Source organism: Opisthorchis viverrini, assembly GCF_000715545.1.
Source record: "Opisthorchis viverrini unplaced genomic scaffold opera_v5_110, whole genome shotgun sequence".
Classification (NCBI taxonomy): Eukaryota; Metazoa; Platyhelminthes; class Trematoda; order Opisthorchiida; family Opisthorchiidae; genus Opisthorchis; species Opisthorchis viverrini.
The window spans coordinates 804,256-817,428 of record NW_008751760.1 but is presented as its reverse complement, the minus strand read 5'-3'; the positions used below and the strand labels follow the sequence as shown (position 1 = coordinate 817,428).

At 44.5% G+C, this 13,173-nt stretch overlaps 1 protein-coding gene across 1 annotated transcript in view; it reads left to right on the top strand.

The window, feature by feature from the left end:
• T265_13791 (hypothetical protein) overlaps positions 1-13,173 on the top strand; it is a gene marked incomplete at both ends in the record, with an annotated part of 89,829 nt that overhangs the window by 58,004 nt on the left and 18,652 nt on the right. Inside the window, 8 exon segments of the mRNA XM_009170539.1 lie at positions 1,393-1,425; positions 3,218-3,346; positions 7,903-8,130; positions 8,284-8,724; positions 8,803-8,974; positions 10,983-11,062; positions 11,068-11,209; positions 11,403-11,504. Of these exon segments, the coding sequence (XP_009168803.1) occupies positions 1,393-1,425; positions 3,218-3,346; positions 7,903-8,130; positions 8,284-8,724; positions 8,803-8,974; positions 10,983-11,062; positions 11,068-11,209; positions 11,403-11,504 (1,327 nt within the window).

Sequence of the window (13,173 nt, the reverse complement as noted above, 5' to 3'; positions counted from 1 at the left end):
GTGATCCGCTAACATCTTGACAATGCCCAAGTTTTCGTCCTTTCCGGAAGTATTTGAAAACTGCTGAAGCTCAATAGCACAAGACGCCCGTTTCACTGGAAATCCACGGTGCCATCCAGTTGACGTTTCCAAAGTGAGAGCGTACTTAGTAGACTGTCCGTGAACAAAAGGACCATCTTTAAAGGGAGTACCTAGCATACAACAAGTGTCATGAAGGAAGGCGATGCAGTGTTCTATTCCCTCCATCCCAAAGGAGACGGTTCATTGACTGAGCCCAGTTTGTCAGTTCGAAAATGAATTGTCCTTGTTCGAGGGAGCGCTGCATCCGCAAGACGCTCGTATATCCCTGCCGTTTGTTCTTTCGAAAGACCTCCCTCTTATATTAATGCATAGTAGTGTAGTGGTGGTATGCTCCCCGTGTAATTTCCGGATGTTGCCTCACAAAATGTAATACTACATTTTAGCGAGTGACCGTGGCTGGCCTCAAGAATGAGCCCACAGTACACACGTTGTGAAGCAGTTCAATTGACTTCGGTTTATCAAGCAGTCACAGTTTTGTCCACCAAGGACAGTGAGACTAAAGCAATCAGAGCCATTTGTTGGATATATTCGTTCACTGAAATAGACATATTTGCAAAGTATGTCAGGGAGTGAATGTTACGCAACGGAAGCCACAGAAATGATGCACGAACATCATTAGCTACGTGACAAAGCTGTGCCTGTTAACGTCAAAATCTAACGGTTTGTCCCGTCTTGCAGTTCAAATCCAAGTACATGAGAATTACAAAAGCGACTCAGTTATTTAATGCTAGTTTTCACTGATGGACTTTAATCAATACCAAACCTTGACACAACGTCATGGGGGGCGGGGTTCAGGGATGCAATGATCCTGCCGACTATAGTGGCCGGAACTCAGTCTCAAAATGTTCAATCACACCTGGAGTATCCCGACAAGTAGCAGTGAGACTATATACTGAAAAAAGTGGCAATACGAAGCGGTGTGAAGGAAATGCCTTATTGCCTTCACTCTTCAATGGCAGGGAGCAAAAGCATGACCACCATGACGATGCTGCTGTATGTCCGACATGTATTTAAGAATATGCAAATCGCCTGTTGTGTGCCCTTCTTCGAGAAGATTTTTTCGCATTGACTGGGTACAAAATACTTGTTTTGGGAATTCGGTTTTCTTGTTGATATTTGGCAACATCCATCACGCTTTGCTGTTTGACGAAATTTACGAACGACCTAATGAGGAGATTAGCGCGTTCTTGTTTTTTCCTTGGAATCAGGCTGATACTAGTAAAGAATTTGGATTTAAACTTTCTGCTGGCTAACCCACAGGCAAGTTAATCATACCAGTCTCCTTAATTTCTGCGTTTTTGTTTCTTTCAGAAAACGATCGCTTTGCTTCGAACGATGAACCAGGTAATCAAATCTATCGAGCTGTCTTGTTTTCTCATATCTCCCACATTCAGTTAAAATAAATAAACCCACAAGACTACTGAATATTTGTCTGCCTTATGAATGTGAGCTGCTAAGCAAACCTGGAAGTAGGTGTCTTTCTGGAGCGATTTCCATGAATGCTAAATGACCGCTGCCTAGTGAAAAAGGGAACCAGTCGTCCAACGACTAATATGTGTGGACCAATCACAACAATGGACAGTTATCGAGCGTCGGACCTGCGTGGAAACGCGCCATGCAATAGTGCCTAATGTTTGAGATCCTACTAAAAGTGCATAGTGTCTCCTATGTCTTCATTACGTGGGTACTAACCAGTTATTTCGGTTCCCTCGCTGGCTTTCGCAAGCGGTCGAAGACACAGGAGTAAACTTTTGGTCCGGTAGGTTAGCCTGTCATGAACACGGTGACATCTTCGTCTCCAGAGTATACCAGCACAGTAGTTTCGAATAAGTAACTCAGTGCTAATTCCGCAATTTCTGCATCTAAAAGAAATATTGCTTGCTTCGTCATGTTCAAAACTACAGGAACCAGACTCCGTCGAGTAAATATTTCAACTGACTGGCTAGAACAGATATCCACTGTGGGTTATCCTATTCTAGGCTAGGGTTACCAGTGGAACGTGCTTCAAGAGACCAGCTAAGAGTGATTTGTCCTGCCTTGGTCTCTCTAGAAAGGTGAAAATGTGTGTACATTCACATTTTTATATACTTTTTTGCATACTGTCCAGGTAGTTTATATACTAGCGCCTCACTTAATTCACCTTTGCATGAGTATAGCTTTTTATGTTTACGGTCCCCTGTGGTGATCGTCCATGAAGCTCGCGAACAACTATGATAGGTTACGACTGCCAGCCTATTAGTCGATGTGGCCAGAGACTTGTGAAGTTTTACGACCTAAACATGCGCTGAGACCAGAGTCCTTTGTAGCTTACTTAGTAAACTACTCTTATTGTTTTAGTCGTTTTAGTCACTCTCCGGGTGCATCTTGTCCTCTCCAAACAGACACTGCGTTGTCAACTCCCCTTACAGTCGATATCAAATTAGTACTACTGTAACCGTGATACTACTGAAGGGGGAGGCACGCGAGTAGTATGTTTTCTCATAAATCCGCTTTGCGTCTCTTGAGAAGTGAGATCTACAGCGGAATTTATGGAGTCGCTTTGTAGCATTTGCTTGGATCTGAGCAACAGTCAATGAATATCCAGGGAAGTTCAGGAAGACGCTTTCGAGGAGAAGATGGGTATCCAGTTTTGTAAGCAAGATGCATGTGAGAGTTTCGCTTCCCTACCCAATAGTCTGTAACTGTTCAGTTGGCATCTTCTAGTAAATATCTTTTCAGCGAAGGCCTTCTTCCTTTCATTTTCACCGGTTGGAGACAGCTGGTAATGGGAACCGGGTGAAAATATGTACACTTTTCCTAGTCTTGAGATGATTCCACCACATTACACGCGGAACGGTCTGCATTCACGTTCAAAACACTCTCCACTTACTGTTCTGCAATACAGCTGGTGAGTGCATTCCAAAGAGGGAAAGCACCGTACTCATCGGAGGTAATCAGTAGTGTATCTACTTTGCCATGCCGGAGTGTAAGCTACAGACACCTGACGTGATATGCGACCGCTTACCGGGGCACAGTGAACACACTTGATAACGAAGTGGTGCATGATTGTGCAATGTAACTGGTTTTTCCAGACCCTTGAAGACGTCCGGCCTCTAATAACAATCATTTTCTCTTGTTCACGCTTTTTTACGCACAGCCTGTCCACCTGGAAGATGGGGACCAAAATGTACAAATGTCTGTGACTGCGTTCACGGTGTGGAATGCAATAAACAGACCGGACTATGTGTGTGCTTCGCCGGGTACAATGGGACCAGGTGCGATGAAAGTAAGTCAATAGAATGTGTGCTTTTCACATAAAGAAACTTACAATATCCAGAGAAACGTATTTTCCCAAATTTCTATGGACACTTCAGGGATTTGGTGTCATATTGCGATGAAACTGGGATGCATCTGTTCGGAAAAATTTGTTCAAGCCAACTAAAACAAGTGACAGTCATGAGATTTTGGTACCATCGATTTGTAGCCGACAGATAAGAGGTAGTGTCAATGGTTTGAACTTCGGATCACCAAGAATTTATGGCCACAGGAGTGGAAATGAGCATTTGACATGAAAATCACGTTTCAATAAATAATGCTATTCCTGGCTAGCGACAGGAATCGCAATAGAACGAGCTTGAAAAGCCCTTTACAAATTTGGAAGGCTTTTCCTAGCAGAACGGCCCGATCCCGCTTATTTTCATTCTGATTAGTCATAAAGAAGATATGCTCTGATATGTTATGTCATACTTGACCATCCTCAGTGGTTGGCGTAAAACATGAATGGTTATATGACAAGTGTTGATTACGAATATTCCGTCATATATCGGCGCCATCGTAACCACAAAGCCAGAATAAACACCTTTTTTGGTACATGCTGTTTGCACTGATCCTGAAAACTTCCAGCAACTTGAGGTTCAGGTTTCCCAGAAATACTTGGTATCATTTGGCGGAGTGAACGCGATGGCTGTTGTCAAGATGTCTCACGATCGATGACTGTGAGTTTTCGTTTGATTTGTGAGACGCACAATCCGGGTGCGAAATCAGCCACTCCGGGGTTCGTCCAGATGCTCAAGACCATAGATGTCGATATTTTCTCTCACTGCAAGTGCACGTAAGTTTCTGTGCTACATGGGAGGCAGAAATGGACTAACATGATTCCGTTAAATCCTCTCAAATCTGATGGGATAATGCTGACTTGAAATTTTTAGATGTTGTTATCACATACTCCTACGCTGGGTCACTTCATCCTAAGATGCTAAAATGGTCCCTGTAGACGCTACTATTGAGATTCCCTATTGCCTTGAACAAAATTAAAAGGTGCGGTTTGAGGAGGCATGAGTAATCGATCCACGGACTTCGTCATAACAAGAAAATGTATTGTCATCAACACAGATGATTACTGATGCAATCAAACAGTAGCAACCAAACTCAATGTGTAGCGCCTCAGGCCATTAGTCGGTCCTACAACGTTACCATCAACACAATGATTACTGATGCAATCAAACAGTAGCAACCAAACTCAATGTGTAGCGCCTCAGGCCATTAGTCGGTCCTACAACGTTACAGCATGCTGAATGCCCGTGCAAGCCAGCCGGTTTTGTCAACCTGTCTAAGGTTCTTGGGCTAGTGAACACTATACTCGTTTACTCCATCACGGGGCACCGAACCGGGTAATAGTTTCAATTGCCAGCACTAAAGATTAAACTGAACAGCTGGATTTTTAGACCAAATACATAAAACATAGATGCATGTGGTCAGAACGCAGTTAACATTACGTCGGAATAGTTGTAGCTCGGGTACCCTGCTGACCAGTTCACAGTTGTCCGTCTTGGAAATTGGCTTGCAATCGTTCTATCACCATTCGAGGTTGGGTATTTTCCCTCTATACGTTTACGTGCTATATCTGCTGATTCGCCAATCTGCTGTATTTGACTGCTGACTCTCCCCCTCCCAGTACCTAGTACCGGAAAAAAAGCCTCACAGCAGGGAACACGACAGCCATAGTCCAAACAACCGAGTGCGAGAGCTTGAGTGCGTGCGAATGCGAGTGGGAGTGCGAAAATACAACGGTCTCAAGTTAGCTGTTGGAGGGACACTGTCTAACTTGATCTAATGCTGACGTACGCGGTCTGGCTTTGGTACGGGGCTGCGACGCGCTGCATATTGCGGGGGCGTTGTCTGACCTTGACCAATGCTGACTCGCACTGTCTGGGTTTGATACAAGACTGTAAAGGGCTACAAATTGAGGGGGCGTTGCCTGTCTGGTCAGCATTTATCACAGCTGAGGGTTTCAGTGGATTTCGGGCATTCCGTGGTTGCTCTTATGAATCTGACCTTCCTGATATATAGTCTTTAAAGAGTGCCTTATATTTTCACCATGAGTGGCTGTTCAGTAGCTACTATCAGCTTGGTTTGGCTCTTTCGTCTGCGATCTATGTTGCGTTGCTGTCTATACTGTGTTTGATCAAGCGTTAGATACCATCCTTTCTTTGCTTTTCCTTGTTCTGATTGGTCCACCTCCGGTCTGAGTCACACTTTTGTCCGTCTTCTCACTGTTTACTTGATCGATGTCCAACCTTCCGCCTTTTGTAGATTCTGTTCTTTATTGTGGTTGATCCGTTCAAATTTTACTGCCCAAGATCAAAATGAAGTTTTTAACAGGCTTCAGGGTTCAACAGGAGTTTTCAACAATCTAATCCATATGTTGATTCAACTCTTGATATGTTCACCGATAAGTCACCATGGCAACCTGGTGGAAAATCTATTTTTGTGCTAATAAAAAAGTCCATAGGCATTTTGTCAAAGACCGATGCTGCCATCATAACGAGTTTGGACTAGTTTAAAAGTTTAAATGCGTTCCCTTCTTTATCAGTAGCTCTTTGTAGTCTTATACAGGTGCGCTTCCAGCCCCACAAGTTCACTGCAAGCGTCCCAACTTGGTCCAGCCCTGAGGGTCTTCTAATTTTCCCACCCATTCTGCCTAGCCAACCTGGTGAGGCAGTTGCATTAAGAGTTTATCAGCCTGTGGACTGTGGGATATCGGGAATTGTCCACGGTCAATCTGTCAACTGAATCAGGCGACTAACAGTCAGTTTGTGCACACACTACTCATCTCCGATTCTGCCAAATCGCAACTTATGATCGACGGATTTCCGAAAGCTCCCCAGTCGCACTTGGGTTGAAAGTGCAATATTTAGACAATCCCGTGGCTTTTACCTTCCGAGTCTTTTGTCGATGAAAAACAGGTATACATCCTTTCAGAAGAGTTTGATAAACAATCGGTAGTTTTTATTTGGGCAACGTTTCGCTTTTGACACAAAAGCTTCATCAGGCTAAGTGAACAGGTCACCAAATTGGCCAGGTTGTAAGACAGACGGGGAACCAATCAGTAAATCAGTCATCTTCAGATTATCACACTAGATCAGTGTTGAGTGTCAATTACGGCCCTTGTCGGTTAGTGAAATTGTCAAAATCTTGCTTTGATGGATTGAAGAGGGGTTTAAATTAATCCTGATTGGGTTTGGTTCGTTAATCTCCCACTTCATGGTGCTTCAGTTGATAATTCACCTCGGTTGCCACTGGTAGATTTTCCCTGGTTTTTGCGGGGTCTTGAGTTCCCCGACAATTTAGTTTGAGGGCTTGAGGTCAAGTGGAATCCAGATGATGACCACTCTTCCTTCTGATGACCGCACACCAACACGTGTCAGCTCGACTGATCCAGAACCGTTCTTCACACGCTTGCCAGTTCCACGCCTTCTATTCTGTCAACACTGGGATGCTTGGCGATTTCTGCCGCCTCGGCGATCAGTCTGTGTGACGTGGACCGTAGTCCACTTGACCCAGTCCCTGGTTCTGTTTGCCGGAAGGAGACTCGTATTGTAGTTTGTGACCGAGGAAATCTTTAAGAACTGCTTTCATAAGGAAAGCGGTAAGGCGCCTCATCTGAGTGGGGGTGGCTTTTTCGGNTATAGTTCCCTGGCCGTCTGTCCTATATAGACTTTGGTGCAGTCATTACACTTGATTTTGTAGACACAGTCCCTGGTTCTGTTTGCCGGCAGACTATCCTTTCTAAGACATCCTTTCTAAGAGGAATTGTGTAGCGAATTACAAGCCGCTGATGCAGGAAGGTGAACCTGCGTTATTCAAAAGCAAGTCCACTAAGTTATCCGCCTGACTGTCAGAGTAACCATGATTGGCATAGTTTATATATCTGAGTTATATGTTCAAAATCGAACTCAATGACCAACCGTTCTCAAAGAAGCCCACTAAGTCACCGAAGTTCTTTACGTGCACATGCGGAAGGCGATGCTTCAGGAAACCGGACGGTCTGCTCACTCAAGTCCTGAAGTAGTTTCTATGTCCAGGTGGGGGATGCTCCAGGAGACCGAATGGTCTGCTCACTCAAGTCTTGAAGTAGTCTCTATGTCCAGGTAGGCACTCCGCAAATACCTTGATGTTCAAGATCACAGGGTAGCTATCTGTTACTCTAGACCTGAGTCAAACACTCGCGGTAACCTCAGCAATAAGTGTGTCTAATCGACACCTTTCACAGCATACGAAATGTTCGGATACATTATAAATGATCTCGTAGACATTGTCATTGCTGCTTGAAGACAGTGGCGAAGTAGTACAAACAACTGTGATACAAATAGCGAATATCGTTTTTTCCAAAAAAAAAACATATATGCAAACGAGTTCACATGTCTATTCTGCCATTGCAACGAGAGACAAAATCTGCACTTTTCAGATAACCCTAAAGAAGTTCTTCTTGAAAGAGATTACCGCACACACAATACCACTCATCCCACCTTTGCCAAAATCGCATTTCTTCATTCATTCCAGAATGCCCCCCAGGTAAGTACGGACCGAATTGTATTGAAACTTGCGCTTGTCAACATGGGACGTGTGACCACATCTCCGGTGCTTGTGAGTGTGAGCCAGGATGGAGAAATATGCATTGCGACAGACTTTGTGCTCCAGGTTTCTATGGTCTCGACTGTCAGCACCGGTGTCAGTGTACAAATGGCGCAGAATGTGACCCACAAACCGGTGCTTGCCGTTGTGCCGCAGGTGAGTTCTCCTCAAACTATATCCGTTTATCCAGCTGAGAATGAATTACATGCAATGGTGTTGAATAAGACGCCAGTTTTCCTTAACACACTCGAGTATTTTTTATTTTCATGATTGGCACCCACCAATTTGATCCCTTTATTTTCGTCCCAGGTTGGCATGGAACCGCTTGTGATCGTCCCTGTCCTGAGGGTAGGTATGGTAAAGGCTGCTCGGAAACCTGTGACTGTGTTGCAGACGTTCCAGGAGTCTCCTGTGACAGAGTTACCGGACACTGTCTTTGTCCACCGGGACGAATTGGACCCCGTTGTGCAGATACCTGTCCTGAAGGATTATGGGGTGATGGCTGTGTTCGTACGTGCGCATGTCTTCGAGCCGCAACCTGTGACCCATCCACTGGACGATGCAAGTGTGGTAATGGATGGTATGGAGAGGCGTGTGAACTACCCTGTCCTGATGGCCGATGGGGTGAGGAATGTGTCCGGGAGTGCGAATGCTCGGTGGATGGACATGGAGGCAGAGGTGGTCGTTGTGATCGCTTCACAGGCACTTGTCAATGCCCAGAGGGATACTATGGACCGAAGTGCCGAGACAGTAGGTTACATTTTTGAAGCCCCATTGTGGAATCACGTGTCCACAAAGAAACTGATCATTCTCAATGAACTCTTTCAGGATGTCCTCCGGGAAAGTATGGGCCTAACTGCCAGCTCAGCTGCAACTGTCGTCAAGTGGGCGCGGTTTGTGATGGGGTCACAGGAACCTGCCACTGTCCTCCTGGATGGACCGGAGCTTCTTGTGAACAGCCATGTCCAGATGGATATTACGGTGTGGAATGTAAACAGCGGTGAGTTTACACAGATAGACAGGTCATACGAAACAATCGGCTAAGTGTCAGCTTATCACGTATGGAGAGAAAAGTCACATGATCATCTGAGCGACAAGCCAATCTCCAACACGACTGGTTTGGTTTGCTGCGTCTAACCTTGTTAATTACGTCAAAAAAGTGCCTTCTCTGGAAACCTGCTTTGTGACCTGTCTAGATTTGGCTAGCGCGACTTATGATGCCTTCGTCTTGCATTGAGATGAGGCTGACGTGAATACCAATTTACCAGGTTATGACTGACTCCATCAAAGGTCTTGCACACATTCTTTTGAATAATGTTTCTGTATTGATGGAATCGGTTTGCTTTTTGACAAACTGGATCAAATAGCTAGAATAGAGGTACAACTCACACATTTATAATCCTTCGTGAGGTTTCTAAAGAACGAGTGCATAAATTTCATGTGTTTAACCAATGTAGCATCGTCTTTCTGATAGCACGATTTATGAATCGTATTCAGCCAACGTCTACACATTTAAAGCATGGATTAAAGTTTACTATGAAATAAAGACGCATAGTACAAGTGTTCACTTCTTGTCGGAAGTCATCAGTGCCTCATGAATCTAGGAATGATAGCACAAATCTAAGCTATCGAGTGGGAGTTTTGGCTATGCGTGACTATGTGGCACGGGGTTTTAGTTACACCAAGACTGGATATGTAATCATGTACCATTTGGTCACGCGGTTGATGTCACAAATGCGGTGTGGAGTGTTCCCTCGATTTGCATTATTTAAAGTGTGGAAGATGTACTGGTGAAAAGAAAGGGGGCCTTCACTGCGGAGTTATGTGTTAGAAAACGCCAAATGAGCAGTTACAGACTACTGGACAAGGAAGCAAAACTCTCATATGCATCTTGTTTACAAAAACTGACTATTCATCTTCTCCTTGGAAGCGTCTTCCTGAACTTTCCTGGATATTCATTGACTGTTGCCCAAATCCAAACAAATGCTACAAAGCGACTCCACAAATTCCGCTGTAGATCTCACTTTTCAAGAGACGCAGAGTGGATTTACAAGAAAACATATTACTCACATGCCTCCCCCGTCAATAGTATCCCATTACACTGGTAGTGAACATAAAAAAGAATGCTGCCGAAGGACGGCCGTCCAGCATCAACCTATTCACACATTTTACATTTCTGCAAGAATATGTGTTGTTGCTTCATGTATACCTTCAAGTGTCACTAAGAGAAGCCCAACGCATTTTCTGACAGCCCAGACGTTTTTCGCTGCAAACCGAAAGCTGAAAGCTTGATAGCACAGTCTAAAATAATTGCTTACTTCAACCCCTTCTTTCTATCGGCGTTGTTCCTGTTTTGGTAGTTCACGACAGAAATAACCCAATGGTTCAGTACAGGCGATGTTACACTGTTCCATTTTGCTTCACATTCCATATTTCACTTTGCTGTTGAAGTTCGCGGCAGATAACTGGTGTTCAAGATTCCAGACCATGATTATTGGCATACAACATGAGACCTAAGAAACCCGGGAACAGTGATCAAGAGTAAGGAGATATATCAAGGGTCTTCTACTATTACTGAATCCGTAAGACATAAAAAGCCAAGTCCCAACAGAAACAACCACAGCTCCTCAGATGGAGATTTCTGGAGCCAATCAACACGTGAGACTATGTGGTGTGGATCTCATGGTCCAAGGATTAGCTGCGCTTTATCCTGTATAAATGAGTTAAACACACTGCTCATCAGAAGATTGTGGTCGTACGGTTCTGTTTTGAGAATACCAGCAGGGACGTAGTGGGACCGAGATTCTTTAACTCCGAGGGATTCGCACTGTTGATGAGTGCCAAGAAGAACGAATAAGCTGTACAGTACTTCTCGGCTTTTCAGCATAGAGTGACTTCAAGTAAAAGACTAGAGCCCCAGTAAAATCTGAGCATACTTTAACTGCGCTCACCATGTTTTGCCTACGCAAAATGTTCTCACGACTGAACTTAATTTTTTTCCCAATTAGCTGCGCCTGCCCATCTGATCGACCCTGCCACCATGAAACCGGAGCGTGCCGATGTCCGCCAGCAACTTATGGACCACAGTGTCAGTACAACTGCCCTGAAGATCGGTGGGGTGAGGACTGCGCTAATATTTGTGACTGTCATCAGAAGAACCCCAATATGATCTGTGACCCGGTTGACGGATCCTGTCACTGCAGACCGGGATGGCAGGGCCCTAATTGTGTGAGCCGTAAGTTGCCTTAGTGATGAGTACCGCGTATCACATCCATTTTAATTGTATGTCAAATTTAGCGGTCATCTTCCTTACATACCGAAATGCCATGGCTCTACCTGTCTGTGTGCTACTGTAGTCAGAATTGAACATCATAACATGCTCAAGAATCCTGAAAATTTTCCTTGATGGTTACCATTGCTCTTTACAGGTTGTCCGGCTGGATTTTTCGGTAGCAAATGCCAGTACGAATGCAAATGCGAAAATCAGGGTGTCTGCCATCCGGATAATGGAACGTGTATATGTGCACCTGGTAAGTGGAGTACCAATCTAACGGCATTTTTTCCATAAGCAGTATTCGAACTCCACCCTGCAATCCGTCCAGAAGTTATTACCGGGATATATCTGTCCCAATAAATAAGACCTAAAAAAGGTTACTCACTTGTGTGGTTCACCTGAGGTGGTTTGAGTATGTCATGCACATTCACGAAGAACATGGCCCTACCTTGTTTCTCATAGGACATACTGGTGTCTACAAGTCCCAACCTCTGTGGGCTCCTTAGTCAAGACCAGCCGTTGTTTAGCTCTTACTCTGCATCCCTACTTCTTGGACGGACAAAACTGAAAATGCAGTTTATTTCCATTTGCCTCACTACCATCAGCAACATAATTTGTAGGACAGGCAACAACACAGTTGTAGGTAAACGGATGGTTCGTGATCACACGAGCAAGATAAGTAAACCGCGGTGCACACGTGATCAACAGAATAGCAAAAGAAAGAAAGGCACGTTGCTTGATCTCCTGAACAATTCGAAGTACGGTACTTCAATCCAACATCAGGCAATGTACACTGAAGCCATGGGGAAGCTACTTTGCTTCCATATCTCACAACACCTATTACTAAGTACAAGCAGGTGAATCTACTCCGAGATGTAGGACCCTCCCTTTCATGAACTTTCTTCCAAGCTACAAGGTAGTCCTCGCTCTGTTTACGCAATCCCATTCTGCAGCCTAGGGCTCGGTTAAGCCAAGATAGTATACCCTCCTAGAATAAAAGCTCTCAACTCTTTTTCTAACAGTGTGAACTCCGAGGTCCCATGTAGACAAACTGTTGTTTTCGCTTAGTTCTTTTGACCTTAGAATCACCAAACATGTATCCCAAACATTTTCTTCATTCGAGGTTTTGCTGCCCAGTAGATAAACTAGCTTGACTTGCCTGTCAATAATCACAGGTGTGCAGGACACATTTCGATCCCTTTGGGGTTAATCGTAGGACTCAGTGAATAAAGGGACATTTTACGTAACCGATTGATTGTAATTCCCGAACGACTCTTCTCATGGTTCACAAGCTGCATGATTATGGGATAAAAAATTATCGATCCCTACGCATCTACGGCATTCAGTGATGGAAAATACCTTAAACTGTTTCCTTGTATGTGACCAATTTAACGGAATCCTCGCTAACAAAACGGACACTCAAATAAGTTGGAGCGGTAATAATTCAAACCAAAAACTGCCACCTGCTCAGAAATAAAACGAGAACGCTTAGCTTTGGAAGTCGCTTGTCCGGCTTACGCAGCCTACATTTTGTACCTCACTCTCCGTCAGACATCCGTTTTCATGCTCATTTTCTTGTAAAGGAGACGGGTAACTAGATTGGTTTCAACGCCCTTCCCCTTATGTTATCATGTAATATGTGGAAGTCTGTCCTATTTAATCTCACCACAACTCACTCATTTATGCTTTTGTGCTGCTGCTTACGGGACAACTAAAAAACACGGAACGGAATTCCGCATGTGCCGTTTGGTCATCTTTTAAGTTAAGCAGGCGGCAGCGAACGTGGTACAAAAGGCCAATAACCTGGATAGCCGTAAATAGGTCTAAGGGTTATCAACGCGGGTGGTGCACAGCGCACGTGGGACAGAGATCTTAGCTCCATCATGACACCCGTCCATCATCTTTAGTTTTGGATTACAGATGCG